Source organism: Indicator indicator, chromosome 12, assembly GCF_027791375.1.
Source record: "Indicator indicator isolate 239-I01 chromosome 12, UM_Iind_1.1, whole genome shotgun sequence".
Lineage (NCBI taxonomy): Eukaryota > Metazoa > Chordata > Aves > Piciformes > Indicatoridae > Indicator > Indicator indicator.
Window position 1 is genome coordinate 21,323,886 of NC_072021.1, and position 12,405 is coordinate 21,336,290.

Here is a 12,405-nt window from a genome sequence, read left to right on the forward strand (position 1 = left end):
TAATTTACATACTACTGTGACTGCCCATGGAGTTGAAAAGGAAAATATGCAGTTCTTTGTTGCACAGAAAGAAACAGCAGGGAAGCTGGGAGTTCATTGGGAGATCACAGTCTAAAGGGAAGCCGAATGCAGTGATATGTCCCCCTCCCCTGGAATGTCTGCTGGAGCCTGTGAGCAGGACCACAGCTGGCCCATGACCCCCCTGATGCAGAGAAGCCAACCACATTTTTCATCCACCAGACAGGCTCCCATCCAAATCCCACCAAACTGCACCTACCCAGCCTGCTGAAAGTAAGTAAGATATAAGACTCTGGAAACTGCAAGGAAGTCACGAATCTCGCTGTGTGCTTTCCCACCAGGACTAATAAAAAACAACCAAACACAACTAAAAAAAAAAATTACTCTTCTACTGTAGATAGAGCAAGATTTTCAGCTTCCTAGGGAAATCTGTTACTCATAAACCTCCTCATTCAAAGCTCTCAGCCCAAGAACCACAGCATCGGCCTACTGCAAGACTCTTACCAGGGATTTACAAAGGCAATGTCCTGAAATTTGTGTCACCAGACCTTTCATAAAAAAAGATCTGGTCATTTGCATTGCCTTCCTTCCTTCCCACTGCTCTTGCCACCATGTGCTCCATCTGACTGGCAAACATGAAGTACAGAAGAGACAAACAAAACCTCTTAACAGAAATGCAGATAAGGGCACAAGTGTGCCACCAGTGGGAGGACACAACTACAAATTCCTGCTCAGATTTGTTCTCTCACATGAGTTTCAGCCATGATTGATTCCTGGGTAAAGCCTACAAGCTCTTGGTTTGATGGTTAGGGCATCTCTGCTTTGCTATCCTTTGGGTCTCCAAAGCTCTTACTAACAGTTTGGAGCCCTGTCCATGTAAACTATGGAGGTGCAAAGGGTGGTAGATAGGGGAGAGAAGGTGGACAACCCAGTTTGTGCCTTTGCTTCTGCAGAAAAGGGCAGGATACGGGGTCTGGTTTGTGGCCGAAGCTGAAGGGCTGTCTATTCCCTATGATCCAATGCAGATCAACTGGAGCATAACAGAATTGGCAAATATGTCAGATTTTTAAAGCTCTCCCTTCAACATCTTGGCACTGGGAGTGAAATGAGGACTAGCTTACAAGGCCATCCCAAAACCACACCAAACCATGAGCCTTTGGCTGCTTAGACCTCACTTAGGTGATGTGTGTCTACTCAACTCCTATTCTCATTCTTCTCCAATTGTCCTAAGATTTTTGTGAGGGAACTGGGCTCTTCTTTGAGATTTCTAATCTAAAATTCAGCTGGAAGACCCTTCAATTTACTCAGTCTGTTATGCTTCTGTGACCTTCTCTAGGAGCCCAAGTCCATATTGAAAACCCCCTAACACTTGGCAGTCCAATCCAGAGAAATCTTGGTGCAGATTCAATCCCTCCATGCAAGGATGGCAGCTTCTGGGCTGCTGAACTGTCCTGTCCATGAGGCAGCATATGGGAGGTGACACCAAGTCCCAAGACAAAGGTTAGATATTCATTAAGAAATTTGAACAATGAAACCAGCATGGTTTGGGTTTTTGTGGGTGTTGCTTTTGGTTTGGCTGGGTGTCCTTTTTTTTTTTTTTTTTAGTGACTCATAAAACTGAAGATCAAGATACCTCTCTTTCAGCCAGAGGCACTCAGGATTTGCTCACATGAATTGTACCAGATCAAGGACTGCTTTTGCAGTAGAAGCTCCCTACTTTTAAGGTGTTTGGGTTGATGCTACATAAAGTGAAGAAGTACTGCAAAGCCTGCCCACCTCGTATTGCCTCCAAACAAGCCAACCAAGCTCAGCACCAAGAACTTTTCACCATCAAACCCTGCATGGAAGAGCTGAAGAGTTCCTGTGACCCAAGCAGCCTGAATTCAAGCTTCTGTCCCCATCCTGACCCAGACTCAGAAGCATCACAGCTTTTTGCCCTGGACTTTTTGCCTAGGGCAATCTGCCAATAAATGGTCCCATGAACATGGGTAAGGAAAACATTTCTCCTCCTCTTTCCAGGGCAGAAAATTTCCAAAGCTTGCAAAGCAACAATTCCCACTGCTTTATCCTAAACTCTTCACAAGTCATGGCACAGCCTGTTGTGATCAGGGAACACATGGGACCTCTTGTCTAGGAGGGATTGGGGCTGTCTCTCTTGCAATGCTGAGCCACCTCCTACTGCTGCTGAGGACAAAGCAGCACCTCTTTTAGCAGCAGGACACACTTGGCCAGGATGTTGACCCACCCAGTGGGACTGCTGCAATATAAGATCAGGCCTTTTTAGCAGCTCAGTTTCTCATTCTTCTCAGCCAGTGGAGATCCTTCGACCATTGCTGCCATCCTCATGAGATATAGGAATCAACAGCCTGGAATGGGGCAGGAGGAACTCAAGGGGCTGAGAGCTGTCCCAAAGTGTGGAGGCTTGGACAGACCCGAGGTGTGTGATCTGACAACTTTGGAGCCATGTGTGAAGAGTCCCCATGACACTTGGCACCACATCTGTCCCATGAGATGGCAATACCTGCTGTGCAGTGGGGCTGGCTCCCAACAGGAGAGAAGCGGCACTGGAAACAGCTTCAAACTTCTCCTCTGCCTATACGTGGTGGCATGAAGCTGTCTCCTACCCTTCAGCAGATACTGCAGGTGTCTAGCCAGCATTCCTCACCCCTTATCCAAGAGATGAACCCTTTGAAGCAAATGTCTCTGGATAGTCTATGTTTCAGAAGGCACACAAACCTTTGGAGATACCCAACATAGGGCACTGAAGGCATCTCAAGCTGGGCAGCCTAAAACCACAAGATGCTGGATGACTACCCCTCCTTGCCCCAAGGACAGCAATCCTCTGCAGCTGAGGGGGTGAACAGCAGTGAGCCCAAAGGATACCTGGAGCATCTCTTTGGCCACATGTATGCCTTGGTAACAGTGGATGGCAGCCGGCTGTGAGCCGGTGCCAGGGATCAGTCTGGGGTGCCATGGGTCACCTCCCAGGCTCCAGAGGGCAGTGATGGGATAAAGAAAGGCCAGAGCATGTGTGGAAGACACTTTTTTTATAATTTTTTTTCCTTTAATTAGCAAATTTCTTCTTATCCTCATCAAAAGAAAAAACACCCCCATGTCCCCTATGTGCCCACCGCTCCAGCTGCTGCAAGCATTCAAAGGCAGAAAGTTGAGAGATGTTTAATGTCCTGGCCCAGGGGCAGCTCTGAGTCCAACCCACCAGGGCACGTGCTGGGGGGCTTTGGGGTGCCAGGCTCTGTGTTACAGATGTGGGGAAGGCCGTTGAAAAATTTGGTGATGTGCTCTTGCCAGGAGCACTCAAAATCACCCAGGAAAGCTGCAGCCCAGCCCCTCAACCTGCAAATGCAGTGGTGAAGGATATGGACCTGCTGTGAGATTCACAATGCATCCCTAGGGCTTGCACCTAGAACTGGGGTTTGTGCCACATTTCAGTGATGGGGACACAACAGGAGAGAACCCAGCACCTTGTGCATTGAATTTGGAAGCTATAAATAAGAGCATCCTGCACTTCGGGGGCCCCAGTGCTGACCCTGCATACCTGGCAAAGTTGGGTGTCTCAAAGCCCCACCAACGTCCTTGAGTTTTCCAGCACCCCTGGTTTTGCTGCAGCAAGCCCCAAATAAGCCCCATCTGCAGCCTCCTGGCCAGCATCACAGCAACAGGGAGGTGGTGAGGTGACAGAGGGGCCAGGAGAAAGGGCATGGTGCTGGGGAGCATTAGCTCAGTCCTTCCTGTGGCCACAAGGCCAGAACCAAGCTATGAGCCCTTCCTGCTATCCCCATCTTACCCTAGAGGCCATTGCACCATAGCCACCTCTGTCCCCACTGCTGCAGCCCTTATTTAGAGGGAAGAGGTGGGTTTTTCTGGAAGTGCTCTGGCCCTCCTGCTCCTCAACCCTTCTCAGCTGGCACAGCCCTATCTGCACCACCCCAAACCAAGCACCCTTTTCCCATCCTTCTCAGTGCAGCAGGAGGGGAAAGGGAGGAGGAAGGCAATGAAGAACCATCACGTGAGCTCATTGCCTACTAACATCAGGAGTCAAAGGGCAGTGCTGCCTCCCCTTCTCAGGGCTGTAGGTGGACAGAGCAGCCTTTTTAGGAGTTCAGCAAGATGACCATGCTGTGGGTGCTGGAACATGCTGGTGGTGCTCCATGTCCCTCCACCCCAGCCCTGGCAGTGGGGTGGTGTGAGGGTGCATGGAGCTAGGTGAGGAGGTGAGGGGGCGGGATGTGTGCGAGTGCTCGGGTGTCTGTGTGCATGGATTTTGGCAAGAGGTCATTGAGGTTACATGATGCAGCATTTGTTCTTGTGGTTATGAGGGTCCTTAAATCGGAGTCTCTGCTTTGGTCGGTATTTTTCCAAGTATGTCAGCTGCTTGCTGTTGATGGCTCCTCTGCGCTTCCTGCAGGGACACAGAAGGGCCAGTACAGTCAGTGGCGTGGCAGGAGAAGACCTCCCACTTCAAACCCACTCCTGTCAGGTTGCTCAATCCCTGTGCCTGGAGCAGGAAGGGATTTTGGAGGCTGTAGCTGTGTGCATCCTCTGGGAATGAGATGACCACTGACCCTAGCAGCTTTTCTTGCTCATCCACCCTGTAAACCACAGGACTTGGAGAGCTGGGGAGGAAATGTGGGGCAGCTGCCAGAAAAAGGGTGTCTGTCAACAGCCCCCCAATATGGATGCTCCCAGCTGCTACCCCAGCCTCCTGTAGCCCTGATGCAAAGGCACAGGGTGCATGATGCCAGCACCTCCCTTTTCCTCCTTTAGGAGAGAAAAGCAACTCCAACATCTCAAAGAAACCCTGGGACACACCTGACTGCTCCATTCCCTGGGAGAGGGGCTGCCTTCTCCCCTGACACCCAACCCTGCTCAACTTACTGTCGGATGAACTGGATGGCATCTTCGTACTTCATCCCGCTCTCGATCAAGGCCAGTGCAACGAGGACAGGAGCGCTGAAAGACAATGGCAGTGGTGCTCACACCCCATCTCAGGACAGGGACAGATGCCATGGGGCTGTGATGGTGGCACTGTGGGCAACCACCAGCACTGCCTTTTCATTTGTAATTTTCTGCCATTTGGCTGCACATGCTGCCCCAAGGAGCAGCTGATTTTGGGGCTGAAACTTCTAGGATGCGTCTGGCAGCTGTTTGCTGTTTTTCTAATGAACAGGAGGAGGCAAATGTATTGGAAAAGTAGATGTATACACTGACCTGCAGCAGAGGGATCAGTAAAATGCAGCAGCTCTCAAAAAGCATCAGCTCCTGGTTGTAGCAGGAAGCATTTTGCAATTGTTAGCTTCCATGATGAGCTCTTAGCAAAAGCAAAACCACAGTGAGGCACTGGCAAGACAGCACCAACCTCCTCAGGCAGAAGAATCATTGAATGCTTTGGGTTGGAAAAAATCTTTAAAGGTCATCTAGTCCAAAGCCCTGCAGTCAGCAGGGACATCCTGAACTAGATCAGGTTGTTCAGAGCACATACAACCTGACCTGGAATGTATCCAGGAATGGAGCATCCACTACCTCTCTGGAGAACACGTTCCAGAACTCCCCATCAACATCTATTCCCACTAAAGTTTTACTGCATGCAAACCTTACTCAAAGACAACCTGGGGAAGGGAAGGAGGACAGTAGGCATTGTTTTTCCTCTTGCCCTTTATGGGTGAGTGACAACTGGGGTGCTGGGCTCTGACATACCGTCCCAGACCAGCTACGCAGTGCACGGCCACGCAGCAGCCGGGGTCTTCACAGAACTTTGTCTTCAACAAGTTGAGCCAATCTTCCACTATCTTGCTAGGAGGAGGTGCTCCATCATCGAATGGCCAATCCTGCAAGGTGGGGGCAAGGTCAAGGGAAGACAGAAATACTTTCAGACCTTGGGGAACAACTCAGGGGATTGCTTTAGACTCAGGGTGATGGTGTTTGGGACCTTGGGGGCAATGAGGCAGAAGTATGTCCCAGGAAAACAGGCTTGCAGAGCAGCTTTGCAGGGATGCAGCACATTTTGCAGCACTGTCCAGCATGCAGAAGTCCCCTGGCTGTTTCAGTTCAAGGTTTGCAGCTATTTGACTCTAGCTCTGGCTGTCCTCTTAACTTCTATGGACAGGTTCAGCCTGTAGGTTCAGGAGCACCTACAGGATTTGCAATACAGTCCCCATGTCCTCTTGCTTCTGTAGACCAATGACCATCACCTGCCTCCTCCTCATTTGGATGGCAACACTGAGTCTCAGGGTAATGCAACTCCCATCATCCCCCATCACCAGCTCCTGTCTAAATCCAGTGCTTGGGAGTGCATAGTCATTTTGTAGGAAGCTTGAGCAAAAGTGGCTTGGAGATGGTTGAAATCTCAGGGCTTGATGTTGTGTAGAAACTCAGCTTGCTGCAACACATGGAGGGGGAAGGTAAACACACAAGTCCCAAAAGGATGCTTTGGGGATTTCCTATGACAGCCCTACAGAAGGGAAGGAGATCCCTCCAGATGGGGCCATCTAAACATCATCCTTCAGAAAAGGCTCTGAAGGGACCAAAACAAAAGCCCATCTTCTGAACTTTGTGCTCATGCTGCAGGGACTCAGCAGAGCTCAGTTAAAAAGTGGATAAAATGGGTCCTGCACTAAGCACTCCTCAACTCTGGGCTCTTCTATAGGGGAAAAGTGTCCCCGTCTCTTGCCTGTGAATGCTGCAGCATTTTAGGGAAAGGATGGCCTTTCCCCATGGGCACTGGCAGCCAGTTGAGGTTGCATGTCTCTCATCAAAATGGGGATTTCGCTCCCTAGATGGATTTGGTAGGAGGAGCACTGCCACTGGCTAAGCAGCAGTGGGAGAGGGATGGGCAGGGGAACACTGCTTGGATAGGATGTGGCATGGTGAGCCCTGGTAGGTGGAAGGTACAGGTCTATAATCCTCATCTTTGAGGTGTGAATCATTCAGCTGCTGTGCTGAAATCATCCTTGGTGTAAGACGCCAAAAAAAGCTGCTGAGCTTCACTTCAGTGTTTGAACACATGATGTGACTTCAGTTGGGCTTTGCTAAGAAAGGACCATGCTGGGCTTCAGGGTATCCTCATGAGCTTCAGAGCATCCTTGAGCTTTAGAGTATCCTGATGCTTGACCCATCCCATCAAGCATAGACTGTTGCATGTCCTACATAGAGTCTCCTCCCTGTGGTGCCCAGAAATCACTGCTTTAGTAATGAGTGCACATCACTTGGCTTGCACCAGGGATGACACACCATACCACAAAATGGAAGGGTGGAAGGCACCTTCAAATATCATCTAGTTCCATCTCCCCTGCAATGTGACCAGGCTGCGCAGAGCCCTGTCCAACCTGACCTGGAACACTTGCAGAGACAGGTCATCCACAAGTTCTCTAGGTAACCTGTTCCAGTGTCTAATCACCCTCATTGTAACAAATCTCTTCCTCATGTTCAATCCAAATCTACCCTCTTCCAGTTTAAAACCATTGCCCCATGGCTGTCACTACAGGCCCTGGTAAAAACTCTTTCTCCATCTTTCTTATAAGCCCTCTTTATCTACTGAAAGGTCACAAGAAGGTGTCCCTGGAACCTTTTCATCTGCAGGCTGAACAACCTCAACTCTCACCACAACAGAGTAGAGGCAGAATCCTCTCTCTCCACCTGCAGGCCACGCTTCTTTTGATGAAGCCCAGGGTACAGTTGGCTTTCTGGGCTGCTAGAGTACATCGTCAGCTCAAGTCCAGATTTTCATCCATCAGTACCTCTGTGTCCTTCTCTGCAGGGCTGCTCTCAATCACCTGTCTATAATGATACTGGGGACTGCCCTGATCCAGGTGCAGGACCTTGCACATAGCCTTGCTGAATTTCATGAGGTTCGCATGGGCCCAATCCTCAAGCCTCAAGGTCCCTCTGGATGGCATCTTGTCCCTCTAGTGTATGAAGCACACCGCTCAGCTTGGTGTCATCTGCAAGCTTGCTGAGAGTGCACTCAATCCCATTGTCTATGTCACTGATGAAGATATTAAACACTACTGGTGCAAATAGTACAGTACATCTATCCTGCACCACAAACCTTCCTACAGTGAAACTTGCACAGCATCAGTTCTCCAGCAGGATTTCTGCCCCATCTCCAACACGCTGGAAGAGCTGTCCTGCAGCTGTCCACAGCATGGGATATTTGCATTTGGCACAATTTGGCACCTGCCATCAACTTCAGGGATTGCTTAGGATCCCCTGTGGCTGATGGAGAAGCTAAAAGCAGAAGAGGTATCCAAAACACCCAGGGAGCATTTCCAGGATGGGACCAGCAGATGTGCAGGCACCATGGCTGCAGATGCTGGCACCCAGACACTCCGCACCACAGTCAGGCTTTGACTAGCTTCTGCTTTATTCCCAAAGAAAGGGAGAGGATATGTAGATACAGTCTGTATATCTATCTAGATCTAGATCTAGGTCTATATCTAGATAGCTCTGTATCTACACAGATAAATCTATCCATAGGTACATAGGATATGGAAGTCTCTCTATAGGATATACCTTACATACTTTATATATGCTTTATGTAAATGTACAGAAGCTGCGGAGAATCTATAGAGTGTCTTGCATAGTTTTATATCCAGGACATAAAACATATCCTAGATACAGATATCTCTTCTGTATAAGATATGTACAGAGGGATGTATATCTTAGATACAGAAACTCAGACTGGAGACTGAAAAGAGGAGAGAATTTGGTGTAAAAGTGAGCAGACATGATATCCATACATATTCTGTACAAAGGCTACAGCTGTCTTTCTCTATAAGATTTATCCTGTAGAGAGACAGCATCTCCACCTAGACAGATCTGCATCTGCAGGATTGATATCTAAAGAGACGTAGGATCTATTACCTACTTATATCCCAGAAGATCTAGGATACAGCTCGCTCTCTCTCAGATATACATTGAACAAAGAGAGCTACATGGAGAGGGCTGCATGAAAAGGACCACCCCAGGAGACATGAGGCACTTTCAAAACCTTCCCTAAATAATGAGTCTCACTTTCCAGATGGAGCTGAGCTCCCTGGCAGGGCAATCACTCCTGACATCATCTCCAACTACTTATCAGCCAAGATGCAGCCCAGACAGCTGCCTGCTCTGCCTTTTCTTGCTTGCTGCCTCCTCCCTCCCTTTCATCCCCCAGAGCTGCACCAGCCAGGTGCTGGAAGAGCAAAAAATCTGCATCCACCTTCCTGGATGAGATACCATTAGGGATAACCGGGACCACGCACATCTTCCATGTGGGATCAGGCACTCTCATCCCCTGGATGCTTTAAAGCCTGAGTGACTGGCAGGGAAGCAGCTGCCGACTCAATGCTGTGAGTCACAGTTTCGTGTGCGTGGGCAGCTCTTGCTTTTTTTAAAGCACCAGCCCCATCTCAGCCCAGGGAGCGTTGAGCTCGCCCTGCCTCAACCCAAGTACAAAGCTGGGCTTCAAATCTTGCTCCTGGGAAAGCAGGATGCTGCTTCAGTCTGAAATATAGACCTGAGGGACAGGGGTCCTTCAGCTCACCTACCATGACAGTGATGCCGTCTTTCTCCAGAGGGGTCTTGTCATAGGTCACTTCACACACTCGCACAACTGTGGTGGCACCGTACTTCTTCAGGTCCTGGGGCCAGAAGGAGAAGGAGAATATGAAAAAATTCTGCCAGCTGAACCTTGGTTAACCCAACACACCCAAGTCCTGCATGACCACACAGACCATTACAGACCCTAAACCAGTGCTGTGCCTCATCTCTGGACCCTCAAGCAAACCCTCCATAGTCCATCCAGCCCAGGAAACATGAGGAAACATGAAATCCCAGGACACCAATGCCACATGGCCATAGTAGGATTTTTACCCAGCACCTTCATAACTCATTGGAGTCACGAGCACCAACAGGGATGTTTATTTTTAAGCCCTGCTTGTCAAACCATCAAGGACTTAACACCCTAGGCAAAGAAAACATCTGTGACATGGCCACAAGTACCCCAAGGAGAAATTATTTGTGCCTGACAAGGCCTCAACTCCCACTGCAGAAATGCACAGAGGCGGTTGGGAGGGCATTGTAGTGCACCCGAACAACCACGCTCAGCATCTTCCAGACTGCTCAGGGGCTCCTTCTCGACCTCACTGCTGTATCCCATCACCAGTCGCAACACATTGCAGACTTGTGCAAAGGACTTGGGCTGTTTCCAGCCTGGCTTATCACCTGCTGCAAGAATTGCTCCTGGATTACATGTCAGTGTACCGGCCTCACCAGGCACCATGTGAGATCATCTCCTTCAAGGACCCACCTCCTTGATCCCTGTGTGCTCTCACCAGACCACAGCAAACCCTCACACACTTGGCAGCTTGGCCAAAGACCTTCTCACTGGTGCTGTCTGCATCGCCTCATGCAGTGTGCAGTGTATAGAGGGGTATCCCCACACCACAATCACCTTCCTGCAGTTCTGAGCTGGTGGTGCTCACACAAGTTTTTTCAGGTATGTATTTGGGAGGTGTCCTTGAGCTTGGAGGATGCCTGCTGTTCTTGCACATAGGACCTCAACGTGTTTTAAATCTAAAGCAAAAACTCTTCACCAGTCACACGTGCAGCCCCAGAACCCCTCACAAATGCAGAACCATCCCCTAAGGACTCCCCTTAAGCAGAAGCCACTTGTGCCAGCTCAGCTGAACCTGCAGGACACAATGTTTCCTCCAGGCACTGACAACAAGAGCAAGCCTTCCACCCCAGACTGTGGACACACATCCATTAATCCCCTCTTGACTCCCAGCTGTGCCACTGCCAGACACAGTGCTCCCAGGCAGGGCACTGTTGCTGGCTCACTGAACACTGAGCCCTCCAGCTCCTTTTGCACCACCCAACATACTCTGGGCATTGGAAAGACACTGGGATGTATAGGATGACAAGTCCTTACAGAGATGTAGGGGAGGTTGCATGCATCCATGTGCATCACTGTAAAGCCCCTTGACATGATGCATTGGTGGAGCTGGCAGGGGATGCAAAAGGAATGGGGAAACTCTGTTCCATCTCCACCAAGCCAAACCATCCTGCTTCATAAAGCTGGTGGTGACTAGACCTGGGGCTGTGGTACCACAAGGATTGTGCTACTGCCTCACCCTACACAGGATTGATCCTTGTTGCATCTCAACATCTGCTTTTAGTCCCAAAATGTGGAGCTGGGCCATGATCCCCCACTTCCAGCCTCCTTACCTCCAAGAAGGTGTTGAGTGTGGCATTGGTGGGGTTGTGGGTGATGAGGAACCTCATGTTTTTGTAGCAGACCTCCACTGGTGCAGGGCGGTTCATCCGGGCCATGATGGGATGGGAGGAGGGTGATGTGGTGCTGACGGTGGTGGGGAAAAAAACCCCAAGAAAAACGTGAAGGGGAGGAAAACACCAAAGCCAACAACCCCTCTGCACTTAAAAAATTAAAATAAAATAGGATCAAGAACTCAATATACAGAAGTTGTGCAAATAATCCCAGCTCCTGGGAGTGTGCTGGCTTCCTTGACACACCACAAGCCCCCCGGGGAAAAAGCCAGATGGGAAAAAATAATATTAATGAAAATAATAATAATAATAATTAAAAAAAAAAAAAAGAAGAAATCCCTTTGCTGTAGTGTGGGCGTCCTCGGCGTGTGTGCAACGGTGAGCTGCCACCTCCGGTGCCGTGCGCTTCCCGGTGCTCTAGAAAGGCCTCTGCATATGGGGGGGTGGTGGTGGCGGGAGGGGGTCCCCCGTCACGTTACCCCATCAGGGTATGTGGAGTACTTGGGGGTGGCACGGGGGTTTGGGAGGCTATGGAGCGGCGTTGGCGGTGTCCGGCAGCGGTCCCTCGCTGGGGCGATCCATGCACGGGAGCCTTGAATGGTTGAGTCGGAGGGTTGGGATGCTGGGCGGGTTGAGATGAGGCGGCCAGGCACTGCTTCAAGGGGTGGGCTGCTGGCGGCTGCGGGGCTCAGATCTCTTCCTCAGCACCTCCATAAATCCCAGAGGAGAGCGAGGCTGCAGAGGAGGGAAAGATAAACATGATGGTCAGAGTGTCCAACATCCCAGTATGGCTCCAAGGAAGGTCCCACCTGATAAGAGGACATCATGCCCCTGAATGCACCAGGACCTGCTGCATCCCTGACCATGCTCACCTTTGCAGAAGAATGTGGATTAAAAAGTGAGGTGGTATTTAAACAAAAAAATATAATCTGAAAAGCTGGAACAGCACTGGAAAGCCACAGGGGCAACTCACATTTGCCTTGCAAAAGGGAGAAGCACATGGCAGGGAAGGGGCTTACGCTCACACCACCCAATTATCAGCATCTGGCTGATGTACTTAAGCACCCAAGCCAGGTGAGCCGACCCTCCTGGCACCCATCT

General features: G+C 50.0%; 1 protein-coding gene across 4 annotated transcripts; it reads right to left on the minus strand.

Annotated features, from left to right (window-relative positions):
- Positions 1 to 3,084: 3,084 nt before the first annotated feature.
- PTP4A3 (protein tyrosine phosphatase 4A3) lies at positions 3,085 to 11,508 on the minus strand. 4 transcript variants are annotated; one of them, XM_054385336.1, is made up of 5 exons: positions 11,245 to 11,508; positions 9,564 to 9,656; positions 5,734 to 5,825; positions 4,915 to 4,989; positions 3,085 to 4,438 (listed from the first exon to the last, which is right to left on the minus strand). In XM_054385336.1, exons 1-5 carry the CDS (start codon positions 11,347 to 11,349, stop codon positions 4,321 to 4,323), a joined length of 483 nt encoding a protein of 160 aa, XP_054241311.1. In that variant the 5' UTR covers positions 11,350 to 11,508; the 3' UTR covers positions 3,085 to 4,320. The 4 variants fall into 4 exon arrangements, with proteins under 4 accessions (XP_054241311.1, XP_054241310.1, XP_054241313.1 ...); XM_054385335.1 differs by having other exon boundaries at positions 5,734 to 5,864; XM_054385338.1 differs by lacking the exon at positions 9,564 to 9,656 and having other exon boundaries at positions 5,734 to 5,864.
- Between the last annotated feature and the right edge of the window lie 897 nt (positions 11,509 to 12,405).

Excerpts from the sequence above, each read along its gene's own strand:
- PTP4A3 (XM_054385335.1), bottom strand. The coding sequence starts at position 11,349 with ATGGCCCGGATGAACCGCCCTGCACCAGTGGAGGTCTGCTACAAAAAC. Across the intron at positions 5,865-9,563 it reads AAGACGGCATCACTGTCATG|GATTGGCCATTCGATGATGG; the intron begins GTAGGTGAGCTG and ends CCCACCTTGCAG. Across the intron at positions 4,990-5,733 it reads TGCGTAGCTGGTCTGGGACG|CGCTCCTGTCCTCGTTGCAC; the intron begins GTATGTCAGAGC and ends ATTGTCTTTCAG.